The 13,321-nt window shown below is 40.0% G+C and overlaps 1 protein-coding gene across 2 annotated transcripts in view; it reads right to left on the reverse strand.

Annotated features, from left to right (window-relative positions):
* Positions 1-3,747: 3,747 nt before the first annotated feature.
* LOC126248011 (uncharacterized) overlaps positions 3,748-13,321 on the reverse strand; it is a 79,824-nt gene continuing 70,250 nt past the window's right edge. For both annotated transcript variants that reach the window (XM_049948594.1, XM_049948595.1), the window contains exon 8: positions 3,748-4,201. In XM_049948594.1, coding sequence (XP_049804551.1) covers positions 4,133-4,201 — 69 coding nt within the window. In that variant the 3' untranslated portion in view covers positions 3,748-4,132. The remainder of the gene's footprint in view (positions 4,202-13,321) is intronic.

The raw sequence follows: 13,321 nt of genomic DNA on the forward strand, positions 1-13,321 counted from the left end.
AGTTTCGTTTGCTCGTACAATTACAATTTTTAGAAACACTTCCGATTTCGGTAAAGTCTTTCGCTTGAAAACTATGAACGGCGGTAATTTATGTCCATCTGCTGTGCAAGCAAGCATGACGGGCATCCGCTGTTTTTCACCCACTGATGTAAGAACACTTATGTCTTTCTTTCCTTTGGCGTCAACCGCATAATTTGACGGCATGTCAAAATATACGGGAGTTTGGTCAGCATTTCCTATCTGACCAAGAAGATATTACTTTTCTGTGCGCCGCCTAATTATGAAACGCTGAAATTCCTCAAGTTTTTCGGCAGCTTCTGTGCAACTTAAATTCGCCTCCAAAATGAAAAACTCCAGCGCTTCACAAACAGATCAGCCCAGCTGCGACTAGCCTTAAAATTTTCGATTTTTTTTTTATCTCTAGCAATTTCGTGTGCCTTAATTTTTAAAATTTCGGCGTTCACAGGCAGGAATTTCTGACGCTGTTCCTTAATAAATTCATTTAAAATCACTTCTTGTACCATGATATCGGCCACACTTTGGCCCACTAAATGCTTTCCTGCCATCGCCTGACGTTGCTCTCATCAATCCCGTATCGCAAACCTGGAGCACGATTAGAACTTTGTTCCGCGAAAGAAATAACTCCCCTCTTGAATTTGGCACTATAATGAAAGTTCTTCACAAAATTTTCACGAAGCAATAGGTGTCGCTACGTGAAATCTTAATGAGCCCCAGCGTATCAAGTCGTGCAACAATCCTAAAGCCTTGTGCATCGGTGGTATTTTTGTGTAAAGAAATTTATTTTTGTTGCTACGAATATTTGAAACGCTGCTACACTCTAAAATGTAGAATACCGAATTTCTATTTACTTCGTTGGATATGTATGAAAATGCAGTAGGCGAAACTCGGGGCGGAGAAAAAAAAGCTCGTCTTCTAGCCTTTTTTTTTAAATTTATTTACTGACGCAGAGGTTTTGGCGCCAGTATTTATCTTTGTACCTACACACACACACACACAAAATCAACATTCTTCCAGAATCTCAACACTCTCTCTCCCAACTGTATCACCTGTCCTCTCCTGATCTACAGCCACCTTCCTGGATGTTGACCATCACCGTGCTGATGGCTCTGTAAGAACTGCTTTTCACACTGGACCTATTCATTGCCAACAATACCACTGCTTCGACAGCTGCCACCCATTCCACACCAGAAACTTCCTTCAGTTTTGCATCTTGCTAAAGCCTTCATAGTCTAAACTATCTCCCATCTCTTATTTCCAGATATATCCAACTTTCTTAGCCATCTTGCTGACCAGCCACAATGGGGTGCCCATTTTATTGCATGGAATCATCTAGAACTGGAACAACTGAATCACATTCTGTCAGGGCTCGACTATTCCTAGTCGTGCTCTCAAAGGATTATATGCCATCCCACCATCCAACCTGGTGGCCCCTCTGTTCTCAGTAAACCAGCACCCTCTCCAGTGAGCCATTTCCCTGAAGAAGACTGACCTGAAAGACAGGTCGCACACATCTGCTCACAACCTCCTATTCCAACCCTTTGACTGGTATTCCTTACATCAGTGCAGCACCACTTGTGAAGCAACCAATCATATATGAACTTCACTGCAACCACTACACAACATTCTACATGGACAATAACTTTCACTTAATTATCTGCCAGGATGATGGCTACTGTCTGAGGACAGATCCAACTGTACCACCTGTTACAGAGTGTGCTTCTTAAACACACTGTGGTTGATTACTACTACTACTTACTAATACTACTTCCCAAATCAATTACAGTTTTCTCTCCCCCCCCCCCCCTTTACAAATATCTGAGTTTTCTTAATGATACAAATTCTCCCTGCAAGCTGTTTTGAGACTGTACCTCCCATTACATTTTCCACAAGTCCCTGTCTTCTACTTCCTATCCTGATCCCACACCATTCCACAGCCTGTTACATTTCTGCATGACCCTAACTTGCTTGGATCTTTATTTCCTTCTGCCTTTCTAAAGCTCCCAATCCTCCACCTTTTCCCTGTGCTATTCTATCTCTATTCTCTATCCTGCCTGTCATCACCAATACATACAGTTTCACATCCCACTCTAGTACTGTCTTCTCCCCATCAACAGAAACCAAAACTGCAACTTCCTCAGTCAAAACAGTTCCAAACAGTGACTGCCTTAATTAACGTGTTACTTTTCTTGTTTAGAGGGGCAGAGCCATCAATCAATTCTTGTGACAGCATCAGTGATTTACATTGGTTGCAACAACTAACCTTGTTCATGGAAAGATGCAATATCAAAAACAGGATTGCAGGGCTTGCAAGGTCTGGAAATTCAGCACATGAAGCTGCAAACATTTCTATTACACCACCTGAAACAGCATACGAATGAATTGAATGATTGTGGAAAATGGGGCTGCCGGAGTGAATTTCAGATAGTGGCTTGCAGGAAACCTGAGAGTGACTTATTTCCCTAGATCACGTAACACTCTTGAGTGACAACTACCTACCTTCAAGACGAGCCTCTTCATATGACCACACAGTATACTATCATACTTTTGCCATACCAAATGAAAACTGTGACTGGAGACATGTAACATTTAGTGACAAACCTAGACGGCTCGTGTATAGACCTTTGGAGAGCTCGTGAGCCATTTTACACGCCAACGTTTGCGAGAGATGCCATTTCTGTCCCTGCAGGGGAGGTCGATAACATTCTGAAAGTATTTGCAATGTCTATCTGTGTTCTCATACAATGGAAGATGTAATGTTACCCAGTGTGGGATACAATACTCATTAAGTGTGGTCCAATTTCAGCAGGATGCTCCCCAGTCCACATCAGTAATTGAGGCATACTCTGATTTTCTGAGCAGGCTGAAATCTGAACATTTCTTTGGTCCGCAAAGGCACACATCTTCAATTCATTAGATACGAGTAGGCATACGTTAAGTCACAGAGGCTATATGGAACTGTGTATTCTGGGAGGTGTCAGTTGCTAACTTCAATGTCATCAGTGGTAAAACACGTACAATTATTGTGGCTGGATCAAATAGTAGCCCACGGCCCAAGTCATCCTTTTTGATGGTTTATAATACTAACTAAAGCACAGCACAGCAGAACTGTTATTATATAAGATACAGATCTCACTTGCACAGAAAAAGATACACCAATAGAATGAAGCAAACTTTTAGATATGGTCTCAGCATCCTCTACTGCATTAGGAAAGGTGTGTGTGTGTGTGTGTGTGTGTGTGTGTGTGTGTGTGTGTGTGTGTGTGTGTGTGTGTGTGTAAGTAAATTGTATTTATCATTTATAATCAAAATGGCAAATGAGAGAGAAATCTACTTTAATAACAGTACACATTATCTAATGTTTTAGTGAATGTGTGTGTTCGAGGGAGCAAAACAGTCATGTTGGGGATTTACAAGAAATTTTCTTTTCCCAATTTCTTTGCTTCTGGGCATCCCACATCCCTTAAACATTCGAATGTAGCTTCTGCATTTCTTTGAGAGTTTACTTATTTACACTGAGTGAATTCAGTTTAGCTGCAACTGACACTGAACATAGTTTACAAGAGAGCAAATGTGGAATACTTCCAAAATTGTGTACTACAGAATGAAAAATCTTTCATGGAACTTGAGCAATTCATAATTCGAGGTTTACAATACAAAAAAACATCACATTGATGAATAATGACAGCAGATACAAGGAGAAAGGATTACACACAAAACTCAAAAAGCTTGCAAATGAGCCATATATTTTCACAAACTTAATATGAAATTTTGAACAAGACATCTGTCTGTGCTATTAATAATGAAACAAAACTTTTATATTTTGTTTAATAAATAAGTTGTCACATGCCTCGTTCAACAGGCATTCAAATTATGACGGTGATAAATGCTTGGACTTCATTCCATTTGAGGAGGACATGAAAGTGTGGCAAACATTTATAGAACCATAATCTGTAACAACACACAATGGAGCATGTAGAAACTGACAATTTATAATTTGTATCACAGCTAGCTCATATGTACACATTTGTCTAACAACTCATCACAAAATGCACAAAATGCTGGTGTCTTGAAGACTGCGTGCAGCTGATTACTCATATGAAACTAGTTACGTTCAGCTGTTTGCTGCCAAGGGTGATGGATTCTGAATATTAGCAGGACAAATGTCCTCATCTGGCATTACCTGGAAAATACAATGGGGAGAATGTTACTGCAAAGGTATCACTGTCTTTAATATTTACAGTATAAAGAAAGAGTGAATTACAAAAAGTTGGCACATTTAACAAATAATTATGAAAATATTGTTAAAATGATTGTGAAATTTGTGCCAGATTTAGTAAAGAGGTAGTGCAAGATTGGAGAAGTGAAGATGTGTAAATAATAAAGTGAGACACCAGTTTTAGTATATCCAGGACCAAGTTTATAAATATTGGGTTGGTGCATAAGTTCATACAGTTTTTCCGCAAGTTTAATAAACACAACAGATACACATAACAGATACTTTAGTCATCAATAATATATTTTCATTCACAACTTAAAACAGTCGTCAATGGTAGAGTAACCTCTTGATTCCGTGACATGGTTTTGAGGTGAGAAACTTCTCGAGTCATGTTTGGAGTCATTTTCATCTGGAAAGGAAGTTCCTTGAATGTTGTTCGATAGAGCGTGCAAAAGGTGAAAACCTAATCATTCAAGATCAGGTGAATAAGGTGGGTGTGGAATGACTTCCCAACTAAACTCCTGTATAGTGTTTTTTGAAAGTCTAGCAGAATGGGGGTGGGTGCAGTAACGTCACTTCACGCAGTCTTTCTGGTCACTGTTCTTGGATTGCATCTACAAGCTGTCGACCAACAAATGTCAGCAGTGATTTTTACATCTTGGGGAAGCAATTCATATTACACCACATCATCGCTGTTCCACCAGATGCATAACATTATCTTCTGTGGATGTGTGCAGGTCTCTGTACGAGGAATTGCTGCTTTGATTGGGCTCAACAATTTCCTTCTTTTCCTTGTTGCTGTTGTAGTCTTCAGTCCTGAGACTGGTTTGATGCAGCTCTTCATGCTGCTCTATCCTGTGCAAGTTTCTTCATTTCCCAGTACCTACTGCAACCTACATCCTTCTGAATCTGCTTGGTGTATTCATCTCTTGGTCTCCCTCTACGCTGCACTCCAATACTAAATTGGCGATCCCTTGACGCCTCAGAACATGTCCTACCACCCGATCCCTTCTTCTAGTCAAGTTGTGCCACAAACTTCTCTTCTCCCCAATCCTATTCAACACCTCCTCATTAGTTATGTGATCTACCCATCTAATCTTCAGCATTCTTCTGTAGCACCACATTTCGAAAGATTCTATTCTCTTCTTGTCCAAACTATTTATCGTCCATGTTTCACTTCCATACATGGCTACACTCCATACAAATACTTTCAGAAAAGACTTCCTGACACTTAAATCTATACTCGATGTTAACAAATTTCTCTTCTTCAGAAACGCTTTCCTTGCCATTGCCAGTCTACATTTTATATCCTCTCTACTTCGTCCATCATCAGTTATTTTACTCCCTAAATAGCAAAACTCCTTTACTACTTTAAGTGTCTCATTTCCTAATCTAATTCCCTCAGCATCACCCGATTTAATTTGACTACATTCCATTATCCTCGTTTTGCTTTTGTTGATGTTCATCTTATATCCTCCTTTCAAGACACCACCCATTCCGTTCAACTGCTCTTCCAAGTCCTTTGCCATCTCTGACTGAATTACAATGTCATCGGCGAACCTCAAAGTTTTTATTTCTTCTCCATGGATTTTAATACCTACTCCGTATTTTTCTTTTGTTTCCTTCACTGCTTGCTCAATATACAGATTGAATAACATCGGGGAGAGGCTACAACCCTGTCTCACGCCCTTCCCAACCACTGCTTCCCTTTCATGCCTCTCACAACTGCCATTTGTTTTCTATACAAATTGTAAATAGCCTTTCGCTCCCTGTATTTTACCCATGCCACCTTCAGAATTTGAGAGAGAGTATTCCAGTCAACATTGTCAAAAGCTTTCTCTAAGTCTACAAATGGTAGAAAAATCTAGCTTCTAAGATAAGTCATAGGGTCAGTATTGCCGCACGTGTTCCAATATTTCTACGGAATCCAAACTGATCTTCCCCTAGGTCGGCTTCTACTAGTTTTTCCATTAGTCTGTAAAGAATTCACGTTAGTATTTTGCAGCCATGACTTATTAAACTGATAGTTTGGTAATTTTCACATCTGTCAACACCTGCTCTCTTTGGGATTGGAATTATTATATTCTTCTTGAAGTCTGAGGGTATTTCACCTGTCTCATACATCTTGCTCACCAGATGGTAGAGTTTTGTCATGACTGGCTCTCCCAAGGCCATCAGTAGCTCTAATGGAATGTTGTCTACTCCCGGGGCCTTGTTTTGACTCAGGTCTTTCAGTGATCTGTCAAACTTGTCACGCAGTATTGTATCTCCCATTTCATCTTCATCTACTTCCTCTTCCCTTTCTATAACATTCCCCTCAAGTACATCGCCTTGTATACTCCCTCTATATACTCCTTCCACCTTTCTGCTTTCCATTGTTTGCTTAGAACTGGGTTTCCATCTGAGCTCTTGATATTCATACAAGTGGTTCTCTTTTCTCCAAAGGTCTCTTTAATTTTCCTGTAGGCAGTATCTATCTTACCCCTAGTGAGATAAGCCTCTACATCCTTACATTTGTCCTCTAGCCATGCCTGCTTAGCCATTTTGCACTTCCTGTCGATCTCCTTTTTGAGACATTTGTATTCCTTTTTGCCTGCTTCATTTACTGCATTTTTATATTTTCTCCTTTCATCAATTAAATTCAATATTTCTTCTGTTACCCAAGGATTTCTACTAGCCCTCGTCTTTTTACCTACTTGATCCTCTGATGCCTTCACTACTTCATCCCTCAAAGCTACCCATTCTTCTTCTACTGTATTTCTTTCCCCCATTCCTGCCATTTGTTCCCTTACGCTCTCCCTGAAACTCTGTACAACCTCTGGTTTAGTCAGTTTATTCAGGTCCCCATCTCCTTAAATTCCCACCTTTTTGCAGTTTCTTCAGATTTAATCTACAGTTCATAACCAATAGATTGTGGTCAGAGTCCACATCTGCCCCTGGAAATGTCTTACAATTTAAAACCTGGTTCCTAAATCTCTGTCTTACCATTATATAATCTATCTGAAATCTGTCAGTATCTCCAGGCTTCTTCCATGTATACAACCTTCTTTCATGATTCTTGAACCAAGTGTTAGCTATGATTAAGTTGTGCTCTGTACAAAATTCTACCAGGCAGCTTCCTCTTTCATTTCTTAGCCCCAATCCGTATTCACCTACTACGTTTCCTTCTCTCCCTTTTCTTACAACCGAATTCCAGTCAACCATGACTATTAAATTTTCGGCTCCCTTCACTATCTGAATAATTTCTTTTATTTTGTCATACATTTCATCAATTTCTTCATCATTTGCAGAGCTAGTTGACATATAAACTTTTACTACTGTAGTAGGCGTGGGCTTCGTGTCTATCTTGGCCACAATAATGCGTTCACTATGCTGTTTGTAGTAGCTAACCCGCACTCCTATTTTTTTTATTCATTATTAAACCTATTCCTGCATTACCCCTATTTGATTTTGTATTTATAACCCTGTAATCACCTGACCAAAAGTCTTGTTCCTCCTGCCACCGAAATTCACTAATTCCCACTATATCTAACTTTAACCTATCCATTTCCCTTTTTAAATTTTCTAACCTACCTGCCCGATTAAGGGATCTGACATTCCACGCTCCGATCCGTAGAATGCCAGTTTTATTTCTCCTGATGACGACGTCCTCTTGAGTAGTCCCCACCCGGAAATCCGAATGGGGGACTATTTTACCTCCGGAATATTTTACCCAAGAGGACGCCATCATCATTAACCATACAGTAAAGCTGCATACCCTCGGGAAAAATAACGGCTGTAGTTTCCCCTTGCTTTCAACCATTTGCAGTACCAGCACAGTGAGGCTGTTTTGGTTAGTGTTACAAGGCCAGATTAGTCAATCATCCAGACTGTTGCCCCTGCAACTACTGAAAAAGCTGCTGCCCCTCTTCAGGAACCACACGTTTGTCTGGCCTCTCAACAGATACCCCTCTGTTGTGGTTGCACCTACAGTACGGCTATCTGTATCGCTGAGGCACGCAAGCCTCCCCACCAATGACAAGGTCCATGGTTCATTTTCCTTATGTTAGCATAAAGACACCATTTCTCATCACCAGTAATGATACAGGATAGGAATGGTCAGTGTTGTTCACAAGCGAATTAATGATTAGCAAGCAGAGATGCACATTTGGCTGCCTGCAGAGTTTTGTGATTTTGGCTTAGAGCATGCAGTACCCATACAGCCAATTTTTGAACCTTCCCCACCGCACTCAAATGTTGCACAATGGTGGAACGATCACAGTTCAATACACTTGCCAGTTCTCGAGTACAGTGACATGGATCATTGTGGATTAATGCATTTAACCAATCTCCATCAAACCCTGAAGATCTTCCTGAGCATGAAGAGTCACTAACCTTAAAACTATCCTATCCTCCTTAAAATAAGAAAACCATTTTCTTGCCATGCTCCGTTCTATGGTGTTATCCCCATACACAACTCAAATGTCTGTGGTTGTCTCCGCTGCTGTCACCACTCTGTTGCACTCAGACAGAGGAATAACTCCGAAATGTTCCGATTTCTCCACTTCGTATTCCATTTTCTAGTGTCCACAGCGCCCCTCACTATCTTCAAATGACAAAATTACAATTTGTGAACTCAAACAGCAACAGTGAACTACAAATAAAAATGACAGTTGATAAATAAACCCACAGCAACCAGAACACTAACATTCAAAACAAAAATGCAACAAACTTATGCACCAACCAAATAATTTAACATTCTACATCCCACTTACATGTTCATTTCACAGGTTTCTACATGTATAGAAATTCTAACATTTGCATTCCACTTCCTTGGAGACATTTCAGCCTAATGTAACTAAGATGATTTCATTTTTTTGTTTGTAAAATGGACACAAATAATACTAAGATTTAAAAAAAAACAGTAACAAACCAGAAATGTGCCTCATCCCCTCTCCCTCACCACTATTTCACTGAAGACTCACTCTATTTGCCTCCTCAAAGATTTATGCCTGATAGTATTCTTACAAAAAAAAAAAAAGAAAAAAAAAATTAGCTGCATGACATTTCCTGTTTCGTATGATATGAAGGGCTTTAAAAGCGGTTCATGTTAGATACTTAACCTAGTCTGTCAGTCCTTTCACAACTTTATCAATAAGGCAGAGAGAAACATTTTAACTAGTAATTTGACAATCAAATAATTATTTTAGAAGGTTAGCCCGAATGAGTGCCAATCCTGAATGTGTTGTGTATATGTAGTGAGGAGGAGTATCAGTTTATGAAAATAATACCAACATCACGATCAACTGACACTGAATATACCCAAATGAATTTAAAAAGAAACAAGTGTATGTTTATTTCCCATATCTTGGTAACAGAACTTCTTTCCAAAATAATCACATTAACAAACACACAGAACAAAGAGATATTGTTCCAACTTCATTCTCAATAATTCCTAATATCAATACAGAAGCAATTGGCACTTCAATCTGCCACTTCTGTACGGTGATCAGATATGGTCACCAACCAAAATGCAAACACTTTAAGTGCCAGAGAAAGCTACAGAGGAGCTTACTGTATGTTTGACAGAGAATCTCAGTGACACATACATGTGTGTCTCCTCTATATGGTGAGTAGCAATGTACCCTTTTCATAATATTATTGTTATTCCATCCTGGACTTTCCATTGTTTGAACAACAGAACATACATCCAAGGAGGAAACAACACAAACATTTGTAGCTGGATAGTAAATAAGGCTAAAATGGATGTAAGTATTGACTGAATGGTGCCCAAGAAATAAAAAGTTGAACACAGAATGACCTCAAACCAGGTGGTCAAGACAGACATCTTAGGCAGGCTGTGGGATCACTACGGATCAGAGAAGCAAAATAAATGTCACTGGAGAAAAATGTATAGGTCCTTACAAGGTACATTTCTTATAGTTATTGTGTCAGAGATATCTTCTTTCAGTTAATTACTGAGACGTATGACAGATTGCCAACAACAGACACAGAAGTTTTAGGAATAAGGAAGGTGAATCATATTCTTGTCTACTTAAATGTATAATAAAGTGATGAACTAATTAATACATGTGACTGTTTAAACTTAATTTGAGGTTAAGAACACAAATGAGATATGTACAGTATTACAAATTAAAATCCTGCTAGTCCAGAAACACAATGGAGAAAGAAGTTGTCATGTATGTGGCAGAGACCCATGTCACTATGTGTAGCAAACATGTAGAGAAAACCCTTATTTAATTTTCTTATTTTGTATAATTTGTGGTGCTATACAATGCTACATCTTAATTACTCGCTATTCTGTTCAAAATCTTTTACGTGGTATGGCATTCATATCTGTAGTGAAGAGAAGTTGGTGCACACTGCAATTTCCTCCACCAAAAACTAACGAACGTTTCAAAGGGGCAAAATTTGCATAAAAATTCATCCATCCATTCCAGTGCTCTACATACAGCTATTGCCAGGCCGAGCCTGATATTATACTTCTTCAGTTCTGTGGAGAACCATTATTACGATGGTGTCACCACTCTCAAAGGAGGCTAGTTACTGCTACACCCCTCCCCCCCCCCCCCCCCCCCGAGGATTCATTGTACCCCTTCTGTCTGCATCTAGTGCATATCGCATGGTCAAATATGACTTTTTCTGAAGTGTTTTTAACACCAATTTAAAAGAATGAAGTAGTGGACAAGCAACAAGAAATGAGTTAATATTTGAAATCAAAACCTGCTTTCCATCTTATCTAGAGGGTACATCACAGTATTTTGTCTCCAAGCTGTTTGTATCCACTTTGGCTCTCACAGTCGCTCTGAGACAATTGTATACAGTTGCTTGGTTCTACAATGTTCTGATTTAATTTGCCTACAAAATGCACATACTGATTAATCATTATTATAATTGTGACCAACATTTTCATTTTCCCTCTTTCGCCTTCAGCTATTTCCTTCATGATGGACCATATCGTTTGAACTAAAATGTCTACCAAAATGTGAAGCATACAGAAGGGGAAATGAAAATTCATGTGTTGAGAGTCTATGTGATAATATTTCAGTGGTTACAACATCGAGTCAAATTTACTTGGCAGAATGAGCCCACTTATCGGTGAAGTATTGCATCCTCTCTGTCCTGGATGCATGCACTGATTTGTTGTATGCTCTCCTGAAGTAAGCTGGTCCACAACTGCTGTAACTGGTCCTTGATATTCCAGATACTGGCATGCGGATGGAGTTGACACCCTCAGCATGTTCCACACACTTTATCAGGGACCGATTGGGCGTCCTACTGGCTAAAGGATTAACTCACTATCACACTGACAGCTAAAACACACACATGCCACGAGCATATGAGCATTGTCCTGTTGAAAAGTGCCATGAGGATACTGTCACATGAGAGGTAACACATGAGGACACAAGTTGTACTGTTGTGCCATCAAAGTTCCCCCAATCACTACCTCTCATGATGAAACTGTAGCTGACAGATCTTCACATCATGACACCAGGAGTAATACCACTGTGTTTCTCCAAAACACTGTAAGGATGGGACCTATGCACAGGTCACCACCATACTCACCAACAATGGTCACCAGGGTAAATGCAGAACTGAGATTCATCGCCAAACAAAATGTACATCCATTCGTGAGCAGTCCATGCTTCCTGGTCAAAGCACCACTCCAAATGCAGCTGTCTGTGGTGTTGTGTTAATGGCAACTTACGCACGAAATGGCAATTCCCTAGTTCAACAGCCACTTCTCTGACCAATGGAGCAGGATGACACACAATGTTGCAGGGAATCCATGAAATGTTCTCAAATTGCATGAACAGGTGTGAAGAGGTAACAATGTTCTTAGTGCACAATATGCTGATCCTCCCTTGTGGCGATGAGACGTGACCAACTGGAACCTTGACACCAAGTACAACTGCTCCAATTCCCATGCAGTCCAACATCATACCACTGTCACATCTGAATGCCCCACAAATCTGGATATCGCAGGATTCGACCCGCTGGCCAAATGGTGACTCACAATGTGGCCTACTCCAGGCTGTATCAGGTGCTGATGATGGTCCCACACAAGTACACAGCACCTCCATGTCCTTCACTATGATCACTCACCATCAGACAGTGATCATGCCCTTTACACTCCCTACCAGTACTGGTAATAACACTAAACATGAACAACCACTGCGCGGATTGGCCGCGTGGTTTGAGGTGCTAAGTCACGAATTGCGCAGCCCCTCCCTCCGGAGGTTCGAGTGCTCCCTCGGGCATGGCTGGTGTGCTCTTAGCTTAAATTAGTTTAATTCATGTGTAAGACAAGGGAGCAATGACCTCAGCAGTTTGGTCCCTTAGGAATTCACACACACATTTGAACAACCCTAATGCACTCTGGTGACTGTTCTCTCTGTCAGAGAGAATGGTAATTCTAATTGTCTAGTTCAAATGGTATGGTTCATCACGAAGGAAACAAAGCTACATTGACATCTGATCATGTCTTCCGGCTACTTCATTTTTTTTAGGCAGTGTATGTTCCAATTTACTTCTTTTGTCACACACACACACACACACACACACACACACACACACACACACACACACACACACCTTTTTCATTGTACATTTTAACGATTTTTTTTACAAAGTTCTTATTTTTTATAACCCAATAAAGCTCCTGTTTCTTTCAACCCAATACCTTTATGTTGTTATGCACACATAGATCCTTTTTAGTAACACGTGATCTAATTGTTGGTCTTCTGGGTCGAGAGTTGTATTTCCATCCCGACATCTAGCACAGTGGTGGACTGAGGCATGAACTGCATTAAGTGACTAGTCAACAATGGAAATAAAATCAAGGGCTGTGTTGGTTCACTGTACTATGATCGAGAATAACAGAAGCTGTGCCAGATGATATAAATGCGTAAAACTTTTCAAAAGAAACAACTGAAGATTACAGTTTAAAATTCCATCAACAAAGTTATCAATGTATGAACAGATGCTTGTGTTGGACAAAAATGGGAAAAAAGCCATATTCTTTTCCAAGGAACCATCTGCCTAAACTCATTTATGGAAACCAACATAAATGTTAGTTGGTGT

Source organism: Schistocerca nitens, chromosome 3 (assembly GCF_023898315.1).
Source record: "Schistocerca nitens isolate TAMUIC-IGC-003100 chromosome 3, iqSchNite1.1, whole genome shotgun sequence".
Classification (NCBI taxonomy): domain Eukaryota; kingdom Metazoa; phylum Arthropoda; class Insecta; order Orthoptera; family Acrididae; genus Schistocerca; species Schistocerca nitens.